This window comes from Papio anubis, chromosome 13, assembly GCF_008728515.1.
Source record: "Papio anubis isolate 15944 chromosome 13, Panubis1.0, whole genome shotgun sequence".
In the NCBI taxonomy this organism is placed as follows: Eukaryota; Metazoa; Chordata; class Mammalia; order Primates; family Cercopithecidae; genus Papio; species Papio anubis.
The window spans coordinates 72,236,962-72,259,496 of NC_044988.1; the positions used below are offsets into that span (position 1 = coordinate 72,236,962).

General features: G+C 31.7%; 1 protein-coding gene across 3 annotated transcripts; it reads left to right on the top strand.

Moving 5' to 3' along the window:
* Positions 1–1,446: 1,446 nt before the first annotated feature.
* CYLC2 (cylicin 2) lies at positions 1,447–22,053 on the top strand. Of its 3 annotated transcripts, XM_031654363.1 has the most exons (8): positions 1,447–1,529; positions 7,729–7,769; positions 9,297–9,418; positions 10,866–11,022; positions 11,140–12,496; positions 16,418–16,522; positions 20,646–20,653; positions 21,890–22,053. In XM_031654363.1, exons 1-5 carry the CDS (start codon positions 1,513–1,515, stop codon positions 11,832–11,834), a joined length of 1,032 nt encoding a protein of 343 aa, XP_031510223.1. In that variant the 5' UTR covers positions 1,447–1,512; the 3' UTR covers positions 11,835–12,496; positions 16,418–16,522; positions 20,646–20,653; positions 21,890–22,053. The 3 variants fall into 3 exon arrangements, with proteins under 3 accessions (XP_031510223.1, XP_009186654.2, XP_009186655.2); XM_009188390.3 differs by lacking the exon at positions 20,646–20,653; XM_009188391.3 differs by lacking the exons at positions 16,418–16,522; positions 20,646–20,653.
* Positions 22,054–22,535: the final 482 nt, after the last annotated feature.

Genomic DNA, 22,535 nt, shown 5'->3' on the forward strand with positions numbered 1-22,535 from the left:
CAACTGATAGTGGTTAGGAAGGCTGAAAAAAGATAAGACTGATTTAACTATAAAGACTCTATGAAATATTTCAGGTTTGAAGATGTAGGGGGCGGTATTTGAGAAGGAATTTAGGCAGTTTCTAAGAGCAGAAAGCAACTCATAGCTAACAGCAGGAAGAAAACAGAGATATCAGAACTACAGCCACAGAGAATTAAATTCCACCGGTTGAAATGTGCTTAGACACTGATTCCTTCTTTGAGTCTCCAGGTAAGACATAGTTCAGCTGACAATTTGATTTCAGTCTCGTGAGACCCTAAGCAGAGGACCTAGTTAAACCTGTAAGCTTTTGAATTATAAAATTATGAGATTAAAAATGAGTATTGCTTTATTTCACTAAATCTGTAATAATTTGTTATGTAGTAATAGAAGACTGACACATGCTCATTATAAAAATATCATTGGCTCTCTAAGATATTACTAGATCATACACATTTAATTAAGAAAGACAATAAGAGATTAATTAAAGGGATGATAACACAGAAGACAAGTATTGCTGGTTGCCCAGTCATGATTTAGATTTTAATGTATGATGATAGAGTAAATGCATTAGATATTAATATTTGTATAAGCCACTATAGACTATAAAATGCTCAACAAAATATTATAAAATTAGAAATTATACTTTGCTTATTAAACCATCACTTTTCAGGAAAACTTCCGTCGATATTCTCCTTAAGTCAGATAGTGAAATAATCAGATCATAGAAATCCAAATTATGGAAGGCTCCCATCCCAGTTCTAGTGCCTCTATAATTTATCATTGTGTAAGATCGGTTAGAAACTTTCAGTCAAACTACTAATATTTTTGTAGTTTACCTTTTATAGTAGCTGATATTTAACAAAATTATTTCTTTAAGACAAAAAATAGTGAAGACGTTTTAAAAAGAGCTAAACAAGAGCAACATGTTTAAATGCCCCTCTATATAGTACTAGTATTCGTTTACTAATGGGGTAAGATCGTGAATTTAATAAAAATGTACTATCTCAGATATATCAATATGTTTATAAGTTTAAAAAAGCATATAGCTTTGTTTAAAATATTTTGTGTATGAGCAAACAATAAGTTTAAAATGAGAGAAAGACATGTAAAGTTTTACAAATGATTTAACAAAAGTTACAGGAATAAAATGGAATTCAGGATTGCAGCTGATTCTCACAGATAAATGATTAGACTTACCTTTTTTCCCTATCAGTCAATAAGTTACAACTACATGAAAAAAAAAAAAAACAAATATTTTATTAAAGTGTAAAATCAATTGATTACTTTTAAAACCCCTAGCTAGATTTAGTCAGTAATAATAAGTGAAAGTAAATATTAATCTTAGAATTTTAGAGAACATAAAACACAGGTGTCTCCTTTTGTTTTACTCCTTTAATTCCAAGTGCTCTTGGCTTCTTTATGATGTCACCTTTCAACATCACCAGTTTGAACTTACAATACTTAAGTCCTGGCAAGTCATAGGTGGGGAAAATGTCTCTCCCAAGATTGTAAGTCACATTTTATGTTTTAAAATAACTGAAATACTCGTTAGCTTTACATTTAATTTATTCAGTGTGAAGAGACGTTAATTATATTATTATTGTGCCATTCATAAGCAAAAGATAATGTGTTTAAGCAGACAAAGATTCTCAAGCGACATAACAGATTTTTTTTTTTTTAATTTAAGATATCGTTAGTGCATGCATTTCAGTAAAATAGATACCTGGCTTTGAGTAAGTCTTTTTTGTTTTTTTACTGTTAGTCTTACTTGATTTTTTGTCACATTGCATTTTGGGTGATATAAAATAAAATAATTCATGATTTTCAGTCAGGGAACCCCTTGGAAATTTCTTTGAATAATTTTTGTGTATGTAATAGTGACTGAGGAATGTGACTGAATTTTAGAGGAGGCATATATCACAATATTAACCTTTAGTAAAAATGAGACAGCTCTATCCAAATACGACTAGCTGAATACTAATTGTATCCCTCTTGCAAAATATTGAGTATGTGAATGTATTTTGTAATGTAAAGCAGATAATCCACACATGAGAAGTAAATTATATGACAGTAGCTTACTTACGCTTAATTTATTCTGTGTCAAAATAAGGTAGGTAAAGAACACATTTCAATTCTGTAAACCTTTTTACAGAGGACATGCAACAAAGGTGAAGGAATGGAGTTTTGCAATATAAAGTATGGGTGGGCCTTCATTTAGCAGTATTGTTAAAGGAAAGATAAAACATGAATTTTGAAAATAAATTGACTTTCCATAGATGCTGGTGCCTACTTTGTATAAAACAATCATTAAAGTATAATTTTTGGTAAAGGTTTAAATGCATTTGTCATGATTACTTACTTTAGAAGCTGAGTAACTTGATGCCTACTATGCAGTAATCCGTGTTCTGGCACCTAATATGGCAGAATTACACTATATTTTAATTACTTTAAAATATACACTGTATTTTAATTACTTTAAAATATATAAGCACTGTAAAATATCTATGCTATTATTGTTATCATGAGCATCAAATAGCTTTCGGAGAACTTGACCACAATGGTTAAAAACCTCTTTTAGGTCTTATGGCTATTTTTTATCCTGCTATTCTAGTGTAATCCCAAAACATTCTTGTTTCTGTAGGAGGAAACTGATAGAATTCATAATCAAATGGCATCACCATTAACCACAAAAGCACACATAAAAAATCTTAATAACAAATTAGCATGTTTCTTTGGGTTCAAGTGACAGCTCCCAATTCATTTAACACACAAAATTTAAGATGCAGAAAATTAATTTTCAGCTCCATTTGTCTTTTCACTAAATTCTTCTAAGAATGGCAGAGCCTTAGTTTTGGACTTAACATTTCTGTGCCTATGGCTATCAACTTGTATCTGATAAAGAAAATTTTTCTGTTTGAACTCAGTTTTTCCCTTCCCACTTATTCCTTCTCTAATACCTTTGCTCTATCCATACCTGAGCTACACCATTTAACAGTTTCATCTCTTCTAGCCTTGGCCTCAAATTTAGGTTGTGTTAGTCAACTCAGCCCGTTTCTAAAGTTGAATAGAACTAAGATTTCTGAAACAAGTAGGAGAGGATATCACAAATATTTGATGTGAGATAGGGTATCTAAAAATATGAACATTTAAAATTCCAATATTAGCTTCCTGATCTCATATCTAATGCGTATTTTACATTTTTCTCTCTATTGAGTAGCATTACTAAACTCATCTCTTCCTATCCGGGTCTAGAGATTCACCTTGATGTAGAGAAGGGTTTATCAATCTTGGCACTACTCACATTGTAGTCTAGAACACTTTTTGTTGGAAGAAAGGATTAGAGGGTCCTGGGGGTAGGGGAGATCCAGCATTCTGTCCATAGTAAGATACATTATAATATGTTTACCAGTATCCTTGGTCTCTACCAACTAGATGCCAGTATCATCACACACACATACAAACAGACAACTGTGACAACTAAAATGTCTTCAGATATTGCAAAATGTTCTCTGGGTGAGGAGTTCAAATAAACCCATGCTAAGAAATACTGCTTCAGAAAATGCTAGAGAATGATAGAGAATTTTACTACACACAGAGCCATTCCTCAGCAAGACAATAATCCTAGGGCAGTTGACCTTGCCTTTACACAGAGACTCCTCTAGCAAATACAAGAGTGGCTCAGGTTGCAGTCAGTTCCTAGAAAGCTTTCTACCATGTCTTTTATGGTCTCCTTTTGCCTGCAGCTGATGCAGATTCCAAAAATCTAGTCTACTGGCAAGATATCTGGCAATATGCATACAAACAGGAGGTCTATGAACAACTCACATGTAACTGGGGGAGATATAACATTTAAATACTTTGACTTTGAATCCACTATGCATTTTAAAAACACATCTAAGCAGAGATACAGTTACAGGCAAGAGTAAAGATGGGTGTATTTTGTATTTAGATTAAAATGTAATTCAGACTAAAAGGAAAAATACTCAGAAAAATAAACTTGGTTAAATGTTTACCCCTTTAAAAAAAAAAAAAACCCTTTTTTTATACTGGTAGAACAGAAATAGATTTTTCTCTTAAGAAATAAAGTCCCCCACGTCTCTTGCACCTCTATTTTTTATTTAAGAAAACTTAATCCTAGTTTTCTAAGTTGCAAATACATTATATTCTACATGGTTGACAATGGGAAACCTTCTTTACCTCAGAACACGCAGTTACTGAAAATGATTTTGAAGCGATTGAATATATAAGCTTAAAATGAAGGTGGAATTTTAGTTTCTACATTCCATTTAATCTTGGTAAATATGAGGCACTAATTACTATGTTTCCTTGTATACATCCAGACACTTTAATTTAAGCATTAGTCCTATTAAACAACAGCAATAACCTTTTGACTTAATAATCACATTTTTCCCTCTTCGTAGGTTAAGTCATTAAATTAGATCTTAGGGATTTAATTTAAAATTGTGAAAATACATTTACATTCATATAAAATATCTCAAAATAAAAAATAAAATAAGGGATACACTAACAGTTTATTTTTTAATATGACAGTCTGTTGGGGTTTTTCAATAAGAATGTCAAAAATTGAATGCAAATGCACCCTGACCTAGATAATTACTTGACTATACCAGAGACGGAAGGAAAGAGATGCTCTCACCAGCACAGCCAGACTTAAAGAAAGAGTGGGAAAATGCTATCAAATCCAGAAGATCAAATTGCTCTAATTGCTTATCACACACATTTACATAGTGAGTAGGGGCAAGAGTATTTGGTTTATTGCTGTTTTGGTTCTTATAAATGAATCTCACTAAAAATGCAAGAGGTTAAAATTTATTGAACTATCACTAATTCTAAACTCATAAACACTAAGAAATATATAGAAAACGTTGATCACACAAAAAAGATACATTATGACGGATTCCAGTCAATCCAACTTGCTTTTCTCCAACCAATGGCCGTCCAGTTACCACACAGAGTCTTGCTTATTTTTGAAATGAATAAAATAAAATTGTACTGTATATGTGCTGGTATTTCTGGACCTTTTCTTTCAATATAATATTTCTTTGTATTCATTAAAGTTTCCATATTGCACATATAAGTAATTGATCCCTTTAGATTGCTGAGAAGTATTCCATTACATTTATATAGCACACTTAGTTTATCCATTCCTTCATTGATGGACACCTTTTAGTTTGAGGGTATTGTGAATAAAATTGCTATGAACATTTTTGTCTATGTCTTTCTGTGGACTTTTACTTTTGTTTTCCTCCTTTTCTTTATTTCCTAGAGGAAAAGTTTTAGTTCACTTATGCAGCTTTTATATGTATTTTAATAACTTGTTTCTGTATAATTTGCTTTTGTGTTATTTCAAGTTTTAATTAATTTTCCTGAATTTTATCTAATTTTCCTGGTATATAGAAATATACTTCATTTAAAGTATTTATCATATAATCATTAAACAAGTATAATTCATTAAACTCTGTATCATATAAACTTATTACATTTGATTGGCAGCTTTAACAATGATTATTATAGATGCCACTGGATATCATATTTACCCAATTGTGACCCCTACAATTAAAGACAATTTCACTTCTTCCTTTTCAATTTTAGTGCTTTCATTATTTTATGAAACAAAATACAATCTGGATTTAAATGAATATATATAGTAGCTTTATCTTTGCCTTATTTTTGATTTTTAAGGAAAGACAGTCAATATTCCTCCATTAAGTTTGATTTTAAAAATAGGCATTATCTAGATGTATTCTATCCATCTGTGGACTATGTTCTCTACTGCTAGTTTTCTCAGAATTTTAAATTATGAATGCATATAACTACTTTCTTTCAAAAATTATTCTGCACATACTGAAATGATCAGGTGATTTTTTTTTTTTTACTTATTTTGTCAATTGGAATGATTGCATTGGTTGATTTTAGGTTAAACCGACCTCATATTCTGGAAAGTAAACCAGATGATCATGATGTATTAGCAATTTTATATGTTTGTCAGTATGAGTTTTTAAATTTTAAGAAATTATGTGCCCATATTAATGAGGGATATTCATCTGTAATATGCATTTTTAGTATTGACCTCAAAAGGATTTGGGTTATTTATATTAGCCTCAAAAATGAGTTGGAACATACTTAGTCCTCCTCTACTTCTTTTCTTATACTATTTTCCTAGTTTCAATGGAGAGATTTAAAACATTGATTTTAAACATTTTTTATAATATATTAAAACTGTAAGTTATTATCTATGAACTTTTAAGCAGTATTCTATAATTTTCATATATTATCTTATTGTTAAGTTGCTTCTTTTTAAATAGGTTTTCATTGTGGTCCTTTTGGACCACTGATTCTTTAAAAGGAGCTGTTTATTTTTCAAATGTTTATATATTTTCTAGATAATTTTATTATTGATTTCAAATTCAATTGCTCGGTGATTAAAGAATATGTCCTAGAAATTAAAGAAGAAATTAACAGATCATTCTAATGTACTGTTTTGAAAATCTCAGTTTTAGAAATGTTTCATGAACTTGAAATCTTTCCTCTTTGAGAGCTTTTGGAATAATGCAGTTAGTTCATAATCATCGTTGGACATCAACATTTCTTCAGTAGTATATAAATGTACTTTGACTGGATCTGAATTTAGAGATTCAGATATGGTGGGGCAAGTAATTTAGTTGCATGTACTCAGTTTAAGATGATAGGTTAGATAACTTGTTGGTGAAAACATATTAAATATTATTCAGCTAATACAAAATTTTATAGCATGAAAAAATGTGCCACGTTTTATGCTGCTAGCTTCATTCTTTAGTCAAGGTATCAAAACACTGCTTTTCTATGCGTAAACCTTAAGTTTTACACACTGTGAAATAAACACCACATGTGTTTGTGTATGAGCACATAAGCCTCAAACTCACTCATGACCAACCATGGCTCTGTATCCAAAATATAATGAAACAATGTAAAGTAATATTTCTCTAATAGATCTTAGGATTTGTCTTCATCACTAATAAATAAAAATTGGATTGTAAAACACTCCTTCATGGGAACAACCATGTTTAGCTAGTAATAAAACAAATGGGAACCTATAAATGGAAAACAATTTGCAATATGGTTTTTTTTCAGATTTTCTTTTAAAAGTAATAAAATTCCTTATGCACACTGACATATACACATGCACACACAAATTCATGGGTGCACACATATGCCATTTAATAATTTGGATTTGGTGAAGTTTTGAGAATATTTTGAGGATATGCTTTTACGTAAGCATAGGGTTTACAAAGTGATACCTTTTTTCAAATTCAATTGCAAGAGAATTTGGAGCATGAACTGGGAAAAATAATTCAACTGTGTTTTTGTAATTTTTTTAAAATGTATATTTTCAGATGTGCAATTTGTTTACACACACACACATATATAAACAAAGTGTACATCTGAAAATACACACACATATATTTGTGATCCATATGTGTATATATAGTTTGTTTGACCAACCATTATTTAGTACTGTTGTAGTTTGAAAACACATTTGCTTATCTCTATTATCCTGGAGATGAAGTAATCTTATATAACAAAAGATATCTGAGATTGTAAAATAGTTCTCTAGTTGTTGGTTGCAAGTACCGAAGTATATTAATGACAATTTAAAACAGTGATTTTATATAAATTAACTAAAACCTTTCTTTTTTATTTTAATAGCCAAAGAGTAAACTTTGGGCCATATGATAATTACATTCCAGGTAAGAAAGCATTCAATATGTATTGCAAAACATGTGTGCTTAATTTTATGGTATTATCCTCCATTCAAAGTGATGAAGCAAACATTGCCATGAAATAAAATTGATAATTACCTTTCTTATAGGCACAGTGAACACCTTTTACATATATTTTGCTTTGTTTTGAATCCAAAGAAGTTTAAGTAAATATGTTCAGTATATGAAAGCCAGAAATAGTTACATGTTAGAATTCATACAATCAGATAATCTTACAGTTGAAAAGCAATGTAGAAATTGGATAAATAACTTCTTGTTATTTAGAAATTTCCTGTAAGTCAGGAATTTCTTCTACAACATTCCTGATAGATTACATCCAGCTTATAATTGGCCCCAAATTTCTTTAATAGACAAGGCAAAGGCATTTGATTTTGAATAACTTCAAATATCAAGTACTTTCCCCTCAGATATTGAGTTTAAATATAATTTTCTTCTGTACATTTTTCCCATTGTTCCTATTTTCTTTAGAAAACTCATAGAAATGTCTATTATTTCCACACATTAATGCTGCATGTATCTAAATACAATGATGAAATCTCTCCTTGGTCTCATTGGTAAATTAAATATCTTTAATCATTTCTATTATAGTTTCCAGATTACTTCACTCACCCAGTCACCATTCTGTGACTTTTTGTCAATTTCCATTACAAAATATGTTACCTATAAAATGTCATTCTTGGGTGTATGGAATTTACTCTATTTTTTTTTTTTTTTTTTTTCCTGGACACGGAGTCTCACTCTTTCGCCCAGGCTGGAGCGCAGTGGCATGATCTCGGGTCACTGCAAGCTCCGCCTCCCAAGTTCATGCCATTCTCCTGCCTCAGCCTCCCGAGTAGTTGGGACTACAGGCGCCCGCCACCATGCAGCTAATTTTTTGTATTGTTAGTAGAGACGGGGTTTCACCGTGTTAGCCAGGATGGTCTCGGTCTCCTGACCTCGTGGTCCGCCCGCCTCAACCTCCCAAAGTGCTGGGATTACAGGCGTGAGCCACCGTGCCCGGCCGCATTTACTCCTGTACTTTGGAAAGTTACTACTAATTAAGGGGATCTTAAGCCTTAGCACTTAGATTAAATCATATATTTACTGACTATTTATGCCGCCATTGTGCTAAGTACTGTGGGAGCTAGAGAAGCAGTTAACTTATTTTCTGTTATTATGCTAACGAAAAGCATAAAGCATAAAGCAAATACCTGGACTGGAAGAGACAGATTTAAAAGGAAGCAGTAAAACTGAATCTTTCCATTTATATTATAGCTATGTTAGTTTTGCAATGACTACTTAACACAGTTATCTGTGAAACTGCTCAAAATAGAAAAATCAATGTTTATTTCCTCATATTGATAACAGAAAATTGCAAATATTACCAAACAAATGAAGTCATAATTTGAATCACTTGTTTATTCATTTACATGATATATGTTGCACGTAATGCCATTTCAGCTCTGATGAAATTCTATTCACTCCAAAATGTGTGTTTTGTCTTCCTTATTTTAGTCAGTGAATTAAGCAAAAAATCATGGAATCAGCAACACTTTGCCCTGTTATTTCCCAAACCACAACGGCCAGGAACCAAAAGGAGATCAAAACCTTCTCAAATACGGGACAATACGGTTCCTGTAAGCATTGGAAAGATTATATAATTATCGGTAAAAGTAATAACTTAGTAATAATTATAACCACAGTAAGTAATTATAATTAGTCTTAAGTAATCACTGAGTAGTAAGCTTGTGAAATCGTGTATAGTTGTATGTGTTATAGATCAAAGCTGACCAACAAGTTTCTGCAATGATGGGAATATTTATCTGAGTCCAATGAGGTTGTTAAATACTTGAAATGAGGCTCATTCAATTCCTTGAAATGAGGAATTGAATTTTACATTTAAATCACATTGAATTAAAGTAAATTCACATGTGGCTATGAAATGCCCTATTGAACAGCACAGTTAGAGGTGATTCAACATCTACCACTTAAAGAAAGTAGATATGTTTTATTTGCATTTTACTGTATACAGTTGCCCCCTTTATTTCACATTAACTATTTTTTCAGCAACCCCATATTATAAAAATTGTTTCCAAGAAGCACAAAAATATGGAGTTCCTGATATTAGAGTTAGTATGAACATTCAGGAAATGTTCTACAGCTGGAGAAACCCCTCATTTGAGTCATGGGATTACATTATACCTTTAATGCTTTCTCAATTACGTAATATGGAATTCAGGATTCAGAGTATTGGAAAGTAAATATTTCCCAATGTTTCTGGAGTCAACATGGGATTTGCATATGTTCAAAGAAAAGTTTTCACAAAATAAATGTATCATTAACTTGTTTATTTTTAAAAACGTAACCCACTAATTGTGAACAAAGTTCTTGTTCATTTTTTCCTTACTGAGTTTTTTTCCCCATTTTTGTTAATATTTGTACAAAGATTAGCTATTTTTGCCATTGAGTTTTGTACATATTTAATTTGAAGCTGAAAACAAAATGCACAATTTCTCTCAAATTAACATTCCCTGTTATAGAGTTCATTATTTCAGTTACCAATCTGATGATACTCAATTTGTGTCTGCCAAGCAATAGGAGTTTCAGGCTTTTATCTTTATCCATGAGTAGCATTCTAAATTCCAGAGACTCTGAAAATAAAAACAGACTAACATATGTCTCAACCTGAAACTATTAGATATTAGAGAATAGTTTCTGATATACCTAGAAATAGAAGGTGGGCAAGATACTCCAAGAATTCTCAAGAACATAGAGTTTAAAAAGCCTCCTATGATTGTGAAGATACACCATGAGTCTACCAATTAGAACCTAAAATCCTGAGGGACTATGAAGATCCTATAATCTGAAAGTAAGCTCCAAATGAGGCATGATTATTAACTAGTTTAAAAAAGGGATGAAAATTTTTTAAAAAATAAAATAAAGGATGAAATCTCAAACTTCCCCATTTTTTAACAAAAGCTAAAATCTTTTTACGGTTGAAGTTAAAATATATTTGGGATATGCTAATAAAAACTGTGTTATTCACCCACAAGTTGTTCATCATTATTGTAACCAATCTTTCAGATAATTGATGAAGAACAATTTAGAGGAGGTCATAGACAACCATTATGGATGTACCGTTCTTTAATGAGAATTTCTGAGAGACCATCCGTTTATTTAGCTGCCAGGAGGCAGCCTCTCAAACCAACTCATGCTGCCAAGGTGGATTCTAAAGCCACAGGTGGAGAGAACTTACTGTTTTTGTATTATCTTTGTAATTTTCTGATTAGGTTTCTATTAGAATTTTATCAAGTTTGGATTTTCTCATTTTAAGAAATATTTAAATATTTATCCCCAGAGATTGGTAAAAAAGGTGAAGACAAGACAACACAGAAGGGCACAACAGATTCAGAATCAGAATTAAAACAAGGAAAAAAAGATTCAAAGGAAGGCAAGGATGAAGAGAAAGGAAAAGATGAAAAGCTAGTTGCAAAGAAAGATAGCAAAAAGGGTAAAAAGGCTGCAGAGAAGGGCAAAGACTCAGCTACAGAATCTGAAGATGAAAAAGGAGGTGCAAAGAAAGATAGCACAAAAGATAAAAAGGATTCAAAGAAAGGCAAAGACTCAGCAACAGAATCTGAAGATGAAAAAGGAGGTACAAAGAAAGATAGCAAAAAAGGCAAAAAGGATTCAAAGAAGGGCAAGGATTCAGGCACAGAATTAGAAGCTGTAAAAGCAGATGAAAAAAAGGATGAGGACGGAAAAAAAGATGCAAACAAAGGTGAAGAATCGAAGGAGGCCAAGAAGGATTCCAAGAAAGATGCAAAGGAGAGTAAAAAAGGTAAGAAAGATAAGAAGCCCAGTAGTACGGACAGTGACTCAAAGGATGATGTCAAGAAAGAGTCTAAGAAGGATGCCAAGAAAGATGCCAAGAAAGTTACTGACAAAGAATCTGCTGAGTCAAAGAAGGATGAAAAGAAAGATGCAAAGAAGGATGCAAAGAAAGATGAAAAGAAGGATGCAAAGAAGGATGCAAAGAAGAAGGGCAAGTAGGCCTTGGATTAGAATTCGCACTGCAAGAATAATTCAAAAGCGTATCTGATGAAACAATAATGGTAGTCTGCAACTGAATTTGTGAGAAAACAAGAGGGTTCAAAGAATTAAATAATTTTTAAAAGGCAGTAAAGAAGGATACAAAGGAGAACTCAGAAGAGATTTATAAAAATGTATAAGAAAGATGTCAAGAAAAATTAAGGGGGAATCCATTGAAAGACTTGAAGAATATATATACTTAAATTTGGGGATGTGAAGGATTCAATGAATGATCTCTAGAAAGATTTAAAGAATATTCAGATAAGGATGTTGAAGATAATGACATTAAATCTATGGAGACACACACACAGTTTAATGAAGGCTTAAAAAATCCAAGGAGACAGATGTTGTATCTATAAATTTAAAATAATCTCAAGCTCCATCCACAGATTTAAAGAAATATAGGAGCCATGAAATGAAGTTAAACAGCTTGTAGAAAGTCTGCTCTCAAGTAAATGTAGCATTCCTTTAAAAAAAAAAAAAAAAAAAAAAAAAGTAAAAGAAAAGAAAAAAAATGTATTACCGCCTGATGAGCCTACATCTTTCTTCCTGAAGTTTAAACAACCACAATCATGTTTATGGTTGTTGGATGTCCCACTTCCAACCCAAAAGAAACACACTTGGTAAGTCAGTTTTCTTTTATTTTAAGCCAGATTGAATTAATTCTTGTCTTTTTCATTTTTGTGCGTACATAGGAGACGTAATAATAATTGAACCAAATTATAACTAGATAAGAGGAATAAGTTCAAAAGATCTATTGTACAGCGTGGTGACTATAGTTAATGACAATATATTGTATTCTTGAAAAATGCTAAGAGAATGAACGTTGTGCTTTCATTGCATAAATGATAACCATGTGAGATGATGCTTATGTCAATTAGCAAGATTTCAGGATTCCACAATGTATACACGCTTCATGACATCATTTTGTACATGATAAATATGCTTTTACTGATCAAATTAAAATAAATAAATTTGAAATAATAAAAATCAAACCAATGTAAAGGTTCAAATTGACACTATTCTTATATTATCTCTAGTTTTCTGATTACATTTCTTTTAGAATTTTATGAAGTTTGGACTTTCTCATTTCAAGAAATATTCGAAAAACATGGAGAGACAACCAAATAAATAAAGCTTTAAAAAGTGTCCATGGAAAGGTTAAGGAAGTCTCTCATTAGAGAGAGGTTACTAGCTTATGATAGATGATATTATTACCAATTAAGCATCCAAAGTTTTAAAACAGAAAATAGCAACCAATTTATTTTGACTGAAAGAAGGATGAAAATCAAAATTGTCTATTACTGACAAGAACAAATTTAAATGAGGCATATGAAAGAGCTACTTGATAAATGGCTAAATACTTCACAAAACTAAATTAACCAGAATTTAACAGAGTGTAACAGAGTAAGAATATATACATAATATTTATTTAGATGTAGAAACAATTAACTTGCTGTCTTTAAAACTATATTATTAAACTCTGTTGTGACCCGTAAGTCCTATTTGAGGAAAAATAAAAAGCAATGTTAAGCAAAATACAATATCCTTGAACTTCTCAATTAATGACAATTCATTTATTCTGATTTAACATTTTCTTAAATACACTCAATGTTGTTGCAGAACTTGCTAAATGATTTTCTCTTCTCTTTATTCTTCCTGACATAAACTATGGATGCAACATAAAGCTTCTCTTGGACATTAAAGAAAGGGTCTCCTATTATGTATGTTCTCAAGAGCTAGCTTCCAAGGAACAATAAGGAATAATTGCTTTTCTTTAACATTCAGCATTAAGTCCTGTCCCTCTTGCATCAACTACTAAGAGTCAGTGGTTATTGTAACTCAGGGTCTGCCAGGTGATCACGCCTTGTAAGCCTGGGTCAGCTATAATGGCAGAGAGCTTCAAATCCTGGCCCTTTGTTCCCTCCCCCTCCCTCAAGGAACCTGCTCATCATCTTCCTCTGCTTATAGTAAAATTATGTGTTCAGATTGCTGAACTTTTCTGGAAATGTTACCATCTCTCTGAGGATTTAGGAAATCATTTCAAATCCTCTTTTTCCTCTAAAAAAAGGCCCTTAAGATTATTTTCACCAATAGGATTCAAAAGTCAGGTTTTAGATTGAAATGTAATGTAAAATGACAGAAAAATTGAGCTTCTACTTTTAATATCCTACTGAGGTACACCATCACCGAGAACTTTCATGTAGTTAAATTTAATAGCAGTGTCCTTTTATTCTAATACCTCTTCATTTACATCTATGTTGTTTTCTCAGTTATTCCAATAAAAAATAAAAATGAAAAAAATGACTTTATATACCATTCTTATGCTGTTGAATCTTATATTTAAACCTAGTATTTACTTATTTACTCAGCTCCATATTCCCATATCTAAATACTTAATTAAGGCATCTAATTGACCAGCTTCCAGGTATCTCAAAATCAACAAATCCCAAAGAGAACAGTTGACATCCCTCCACCAATACCTCTTTCTCCCCAGGTTCTAGCCAATCAATTAAATGACACTGGTATCCAGTCTGTAGCTTAATCCAAAATCAGTGAGTCATCCCTAATTACTCTTTTTTCTTCACCCTGCCTACTAGTAGTAAGTCCTATTCTGTCTACCTACAAAATACATGAATTGGTATAATTCGTTACATTTCTACCACCTCTGCACACTAAAAGTCCAATCAACCGTTATCTCTTACTTGAAAACTCCAAAGCCCTCTATGTGAAGGGGAAGCCCCTGCTTCATATCTCTCCACAACGTCATATCCCATTATCCATACAGAAACCATCATGTTTCTCCCTTGGTCAAAGCTTTCTAGTGTGCTCATGCCGCACTTACCATCAATTTTTCTTTTGCTCTGGCTTATAAATCCATTAATGATCAGTCTGCTGACTATTTGTCTGCCCTCATGTGACAACACTATTCCTTTTGTCTACCAGGCACATGTTGCACTGGATTTTTAAAAATATTTTACCACATGTAACCTTACAATATAAAGCCTTTACACTTGTTCCTTCTCTGTAAAATGCAATTCTCCTAGAACATCGCATTGACTCCTTGAAAATAGTAATTCTCAGCTTACATTTTATATTTCCAGATATTGGTGTGATCATGGCTCATTGCAGCCTCAACCTCCCCAGGTTCAGGTGATTCTCTCACCTCAGCCTCCCCAGTAGCTGGGACTACAAGAGCTCTTCACCATATCCAGATAATTTTTGTATTTTGTAGAGATGGATTTTTTCCATGTTGCCCAGGCTGGTCTCCAATTCCTGGGCTCAAGCAATCCACCTGCCTCAGCCTCCCCAAGTGCTTGGATTAGAGGGGTGGTACTATCAAAGACTGGGTGTTAATAATTACATCATGGAGAATGGGGTAATCACCTCTTCAAACATTTATCCTTTGTGTTAAAAACAATACAAATATACTCTTATAGTTATTTTTAAATGTACAATTAAGTTATTGTTGACTATAGTCACTCCAATGTGCTATCGAATAGTAGGTCTTATTCATTTTTTTCTAATTTTTGTGCATTAACTATTCTAATCTCTCCTTCAATTTCCCACTACCTTTTCCAGACTCTGATAACCATCCTTCTACCCTCTACCTCCATGAGTTTAATTTTTAGATACAACAAATGAGAGAGACATGAAATGTTTCTCCACATCTTTGCTAACACTTTTATCTTTGTGGTAATAGCCTATATATATATATATATATATCTCGCTTATATATACATACATATATGTACACACATACATATAGGTATATACGCACATACATATATGTATACACATTCAATTTATTACATTATATATGTATATGTATATATATACACATCAATATAGCAAAATAGAAGATAACATTTAAAATAACCTATATCATTTTCAGTGGCATCAAAAATATGCAATAATTTTATTATCACTAATTGATGTCTACTTATTCCAACTTATTTTCATGAGAAATCAATGCAATTAATCTTAAACAAATAAGAATTACTGAAAAGGGGCACAGAAGTTACAAGTCATATACGAAGTTGGTTGTGTACCAAGTGAAAAGTCTTATACAAGATTACTTTATAATCAAGAAAATGCTTATAAAAGCAGTGGCAAAATTCAAAATTATTGCATAATTATAATCATATTCAAGTTATCTCACAAATGCTTAATCCACAAAATATTTTTTAAGTTAAAATCACAGCAGCAGCAAAAATGACTACTATTTATTTACTACTATTTGCTAAACACTTTCCTCATATTATCACTTAATTCTCACAACAATCCTAATACATCTCCATTTAACTGAAACTCAGAAAGTTTAAGTAACAATAAATTTGCACAGATAGTGCAAAATTAGAATTTGAAGCTGAATGAATCTCATATGATATCAACATTTAGACTGTGGTTATGTAGTATAATTGTGGATTTGGGAGAACTTTTCTTTAGCACCACAGGTTCAGTTTCTTCATATCCTATGTATCTTTATTTGCAAAAATGTACAGTTACATTAAAATTACATAAAATTATATTATTTTTTAAAGATCTACTACAGAATTTGAGAAGGCAGTTGTTCTATTCATAATTGCTCACCATCAGCCTCTCCTGCTACTACTGTTTCTACTCTCTATACACTTTGTGTCTGCTCAGTAAGTATTGCACATTGCTTAGTAATTTACATTAGTTGTATTTGCAGGAATGTGCTGTATTGAACAAATATGGAAATTAAAAATGTGCATTAGAATCCTAGATCAAGCATTATGTAATAATAAAAAGGGACTAAGAAGCAGGATGTAAAACATTAAACTCAAAGAAAAATGGAAGAATACTAGTGTACACCTAAGAATATTGATTCTAGAAACCATTAGAAAAAATAATAACTAGATATATATAAGATTATCTGCTAATGATTAGTAATGTTCTCTAACCCCTCCAACATAAGGACTTCCTTGGTATATATGCATTGAGAGAGTGACAGTTAACACTGAAACATATGTATGTATGAATACATACATGCATGTACACACATACAAATAAAAGACTGCATTTTTGTTATTTTATTTATTATTTTTGCACCAAGAGGACAATATGCATTGTTCTCCATTATTTTCTTTTGTGAATTAAGCTGTTTGAGGATTTTTTCCCCCTTCTGTTTGCTTAACTTTTAGAATAACTTTAAAACATAGGTTTCTCAAGTACTAGGGGACATGAAATCGTTATATTTCATAAAAAATGTTTTATATCTAACATTGTCACATAGCTTTGATGGCTAAGTAACTTATTGAATTTTGGTACTTTAGGTTGAGGAACTTAAGTTATTTCTATAGAAAAGGTAACAGTCATTCTGTAATGGTACTTGAAACCTGATGAAACCACATGAGTGACAAAAATGGGGTCCAAGTGAAGTTAAACGATTTTGAAAAATGGGGGAGGGAGGGATGGCTAAGAGGATAAGGCACTATTAATACAATTTCAAAATGGCTCAATTTTGCAAGAGATGGCAAAATCCAAAACCAATGCTGTGTAGGTTTATACAGTAAAGTTTATTTATGAAATAAACAGAAAAGTTTGCCTCCAGAGAAAAAGGTATTAGTCTAAGGGTCATAAACATCCTAAACTTATATGCAAGTGTTATAGTGATTTGCATTATTTTTTATACAAAGTTTGGCCTATTTAAAAAGTGAGAGTCCAGGAAAAATATAAAAGGAATTTTTAAAATGACATTATTCCATTATCTTTGCAACATATATCTTTATTAAATCACAAAGTAATAACTTACTAATACTTAGATCATAGATCATTCCCCGCCCCCGCCCCCGGGTCCTTTTTTTTTTTTTTTTTTTTTTTTTTTCCCTCTAGTCTCACTCTGTTGCCCTGGCTGGAATGCAGTGGCATGATCTCAGGCTTACTGCAACCTGCATCTTCATGTTCAAGTGATTCTCCTGCCTCAGCCTCTCTGGTAGCTGGGATTACAGATATGCATCACCACATCCAGCTAACTTGTTATTTGTTTCATTTTTGTTCTGTTTTTTAGAGATGTGGTTTCACCATGTTGGCCAGGCTGTTCTGAAACCTCTGCCCTCAAGTGATCTGCCCACCTCGGCCTCCCAAAGTGCTGGGATTACAGGCATGAGCCACTGTGCCCTGCCGCTAATGCAGGCAAATATATGAGGCAAATATATACAACCCCTGGTCTCCTTTCAGTCATTTAGTATTTTTATATGGTGTTCCTTCAGTTCTATTTTTTAACCATTGGATCAATACCTCATTAGTAGATATACCAGATGAAATAATTCTGGTGTTTTGAACATACTGAATATGGTCTCTGAAGACACCCAATAATTTCTAAGGGAGCATAGTTCCATTTTAAGCCTCGTATATAGTTTATGACAGTTTTTATAGTTTTTCTTTTTTAAATGATTCCAATGTAAGTTCTTCCCTTAGCATAATCTGAGCCCTAATCCATAATAAAATAAAATTGCTTGTGTAAATAAAGTAAAATATGAATAAAAGTATTGTGGAAAGTATCCAGTGATAATATCTAAATAATGATTGAGTTTTCTTATCAGGCTGAACTATTTGGCAAACATAGAAACCTACTCCAGGCATTAAATATATTCAATAATCAATTTTATAGTTATCAACGTTATTATACATGCTAATTTTTTATAGTTTCTCAATTATTGGATACAAAATAAAATAGCTGCCATAGTCATCACATTTGCAGTTTTATGGTAGGCAAAATCAAATATTTTCAGGGTATGTACAGAGAGGATATGTGAGTAACAAATCACTGTATAGTTCAGTTTGGCATTGGTATAAAAAAAGTTAAATTTATATAAAAACCATAAACTTTGAAAGTACATTTCTGTTGATTGGAAAAAAAAAAAAGGTAAGGGTATGATTCTATTGATAGCAAGATTGAGAACCACAAGTACACTTAAAAACTAATTACATATATAAATATGTAAAATATATATAATATCTAATATGTAAATATGTAAAATATATAAATACATAAATATAAATAAATATAAATATATAGTTAACATAATATATATTAAATTTAATGTATAGTTAATATAATTTAATATATTTAATATACAAATATGTTTAATATATATTTAATATACATATTAAAATATATATTGTGTATATTATATAATATATAAAAATATATTATATATATAAAATATATATTATATTTAAAATAAGACTCCTTCAATCAATTTTAACATAAATCACCTTTAAAGAATTTCTCTTGAGTGTTCCTTGGAATCTCTACTTGACCAGCACTCCACCTTTCAGAGTAGCTCATTTTTGTCTATGACTAATATTGCCTTTTAGAAAGTATCTTTTAGGAAATTTTGCCTTTTAGAAAATGTCTTTCTTACATCTAGTTATAAACTCTGCCAATGTATCATCTAACCTACTAGTTTCATATCTTATTTTGTCACCAGAATACAAATATCTATTCCACTACTCCACTCTAAATACCTCTGTAACCAGATAAGATGGAAAGACAGAAACTAATCTCATCTGCTAATTCCCATTAAGGCTCAGATCTGGAAATTATATACATACCTAATTATATATATATAATATATAATTATATATACATACATATATGTGAATATATGGATCAATTATCTATCTATATGGATTTTGATAGATAATTGGTAATTCATAGTATCAATTATATATAATATAAAAAGAGATAATAATCTATCTATATAGATTTAGATAGATAGTTGATATTACCTATCTCTACATATACACATATATGTGTCAGATATAGGTATAGACAGAATTTTTCTATCTGGTATATTTAAAAATGAGTTATTTTCTAATTGCTAAAAAACAGTCCTGATGGAGCATAATATACATCAGATATGGATACCTAATTGGGAACAACTTAAAAAAAAGGTGATAAATTATTGGGTAAACAGAGTGGCCTAAATAAGATTCAGGGAAAGCAGCAGTCACTGGCCACAGAAGTTCAGCGCAATGGTCAAGGAATAAGCTATGGGGCAGTTTTTCTCTCTATCACATTGCCATGGAAGATCTATGCCTGCTACTCTTTCTAGACAGAAGAATAAGATAGGATTTTAATAAATTATAATTTCAGTAGTTGTCATATGTATATGTGTGTGCACAAGTCATTTATCCCATCATTGTTCTGTTTTCTGCTATTTACTACCACTAAAGCATTTTATATTCTAGTATAGGATTTGTTTGTGAGGGGAGCCACTATTTTTTAATCTCTATAAGTTACCTGTTAATTTCAGGTTGTTGTTGTACCTGGTCATTAATCATTGTTTATAAAGAGAGACAAGAAAGGAAAGTTAAAATTTCATATGCATTCAAGTAATTTAGAAGGAAAGACAACTTCCTCTTAGGAAAAGATATTTTGTCTTAGGTAAAGCAACTTAATGAAGCATAAGGGATGGCTGAACATGAAAGATAAGGTCCCAGTGCATTGCACATATGGAAGTTTACATTAGAAAAACATAATTCATCTACATAAGACATAAGGACATAAGCTTTTTGTTTTTGAAAGGGAAGGAAAATAGTTGGCATTTCTTGCTGGAGAAAGTTATCACAAGTGGAAAGGTTACCCTAGAAATAAAAGATATAAGAAAACCAGAAATTTACCTTTATGTGTAATAGATATCTAATTTTAGAACAATGATGTTTAGCATGTAATTTAAAGGGTTTTTTTTTTTTTCATGTTGTTTTCATCTACTGTCCCATACCTGCAATCAATAAAAGTCATTTGAGTGAGTGGCTTTGCTTTGATGATACTTAAGGGGAAGAAATGGGGAGTTAATTGGGCTAAGCATGATAATAAAGAGGAGAATGGAATTTCAAAAGAGGGTTTAAGGTGGGTGGCATTTGTGAAAAAAGCTTAAAAATGAAAATTATTAGAATATATCCTAGTAACATCCAATTTTCCCTAAATTCAAAAAAATATTTACAAATTTGGAAAATATTAAAGTTCATTCGATTATGGTTTAAATTTCCCTATTTAAACAAAATAAAGGGCATCTACAGAATGTTCAAAGTTTGAAACTTTATAGACTTATTTATTTCATAAAGGGCTCTTTAACTTGCACACAAATTAGAGTTTTAATCAATTGATCCTCATTTGGTTTACTGAGTAAATTGATCTGAAATAAAGTATGGTTTTCAATTATGTTTAGTAAGTATCACTCATCTCTTCAGAAACTTCTGTTTCATTTCCTCCATTTATACAAACCTACATGTTGATATATTCACAATATATATATTTTCCTAAACCCAGAACAAATGAGTATCAGTTGGACCCTCTGTAACTTTTCCTAGATACAGTTGGTAACTTTTTCTTAGAATGTATGCATTAGGGGTAGATTGGTTTGCTAGCACGGACATAATAACAAACCAAAGATGGGGTAGTTTAAATAATAAGCTATTTTCTCACTGTTCTGGAAGGCTAAAAGTCCAAAATCAAGATATTGGCAGGACTGATTTCTTCTCAAGCCTCTCTACTTGGCCTCTATATAGCTATGTTTTCCTTTTGTCTTCACATGGTCTTTCCTCTGTGTGAATCTGTGTCCTAATCTCTTGTAAGATCAGTCATGTTGCATTAGGGCCTATCTTAATGACCTCATTTAACCTTAATTACTTCTTTAAAGGCCTTGTCTACCCAGTCACATTCTGTGGTGCTGGAAGTTAAGACTTCAACATGTAAATTTCAGGGGAGACAGTTTATTCCATAACAAAGGTATATGAGATCAGTTTTTTAGTTTTTAATCACGCAGAAACCTAAGATTCTGAAGTAATATCTTCAGTTGAGGAAGTTGTACTCATGTTTTGGTAGAAACTCTAACTTGTTTAAACTATGAAGAGAACTTTATGACATAATTGAAGTCCATGTAGTTTCAAAACTTTCGTATTTGGCAGATGCCCTTTACTTTATCACTGCCTCTGGGAGAAGCTTTAGCATCTCATTTGACTCTGTGTTGATTGTGTTCCAGGACTACCATGAAGATGGATTGGATATTATATCACACTGGAAAAGTGAAACATCTCCTTCAGTTGGTGATCTTCCTGTCATGAAAATTGCTTGACAGATCTAATTATGAATTGAACACATTGAACACCTGGTGAAATTATCAATTAAAAACATCTACTCACCATAGTTATTTGTGTCTAAGTTTCTGTGAGCTATGACCTAAGTCACAGTCATCTACACATGGTTATCAAGGGCATTGGTTTTGCTTAATTATTAAAAGAGTCTTTGTTATAATTATTTAATTTTCCTATGGTTCTACCTGGACCTGGTCTTCAGTTCAATATGGAAGGTATAGAAGGAATCTGTTCTCCTTTACCACACAATTTCTTTGTCAGAACTAGTAGGTTCTGTCATTATAAAGCTGGGTTAAAGAGCATACCACACTCAGGCTTGCTCAAAGTTTGCAATCATGTGTGTGACATTATTCCCTGATTTCAACACTTTTCATTTTATGTTTTTCTATGTTTGTAATTTGGGTTGGTTCTTATATAGATTTGAAATTTTTCACTTACTGTAAGCTACCATTCCCAGAATTCCCTCTTTACAAGATTGATTTCTGCTTGGATTATCTAAAGATTCTACAAACACTAGAATTCAGGCCCCTACTT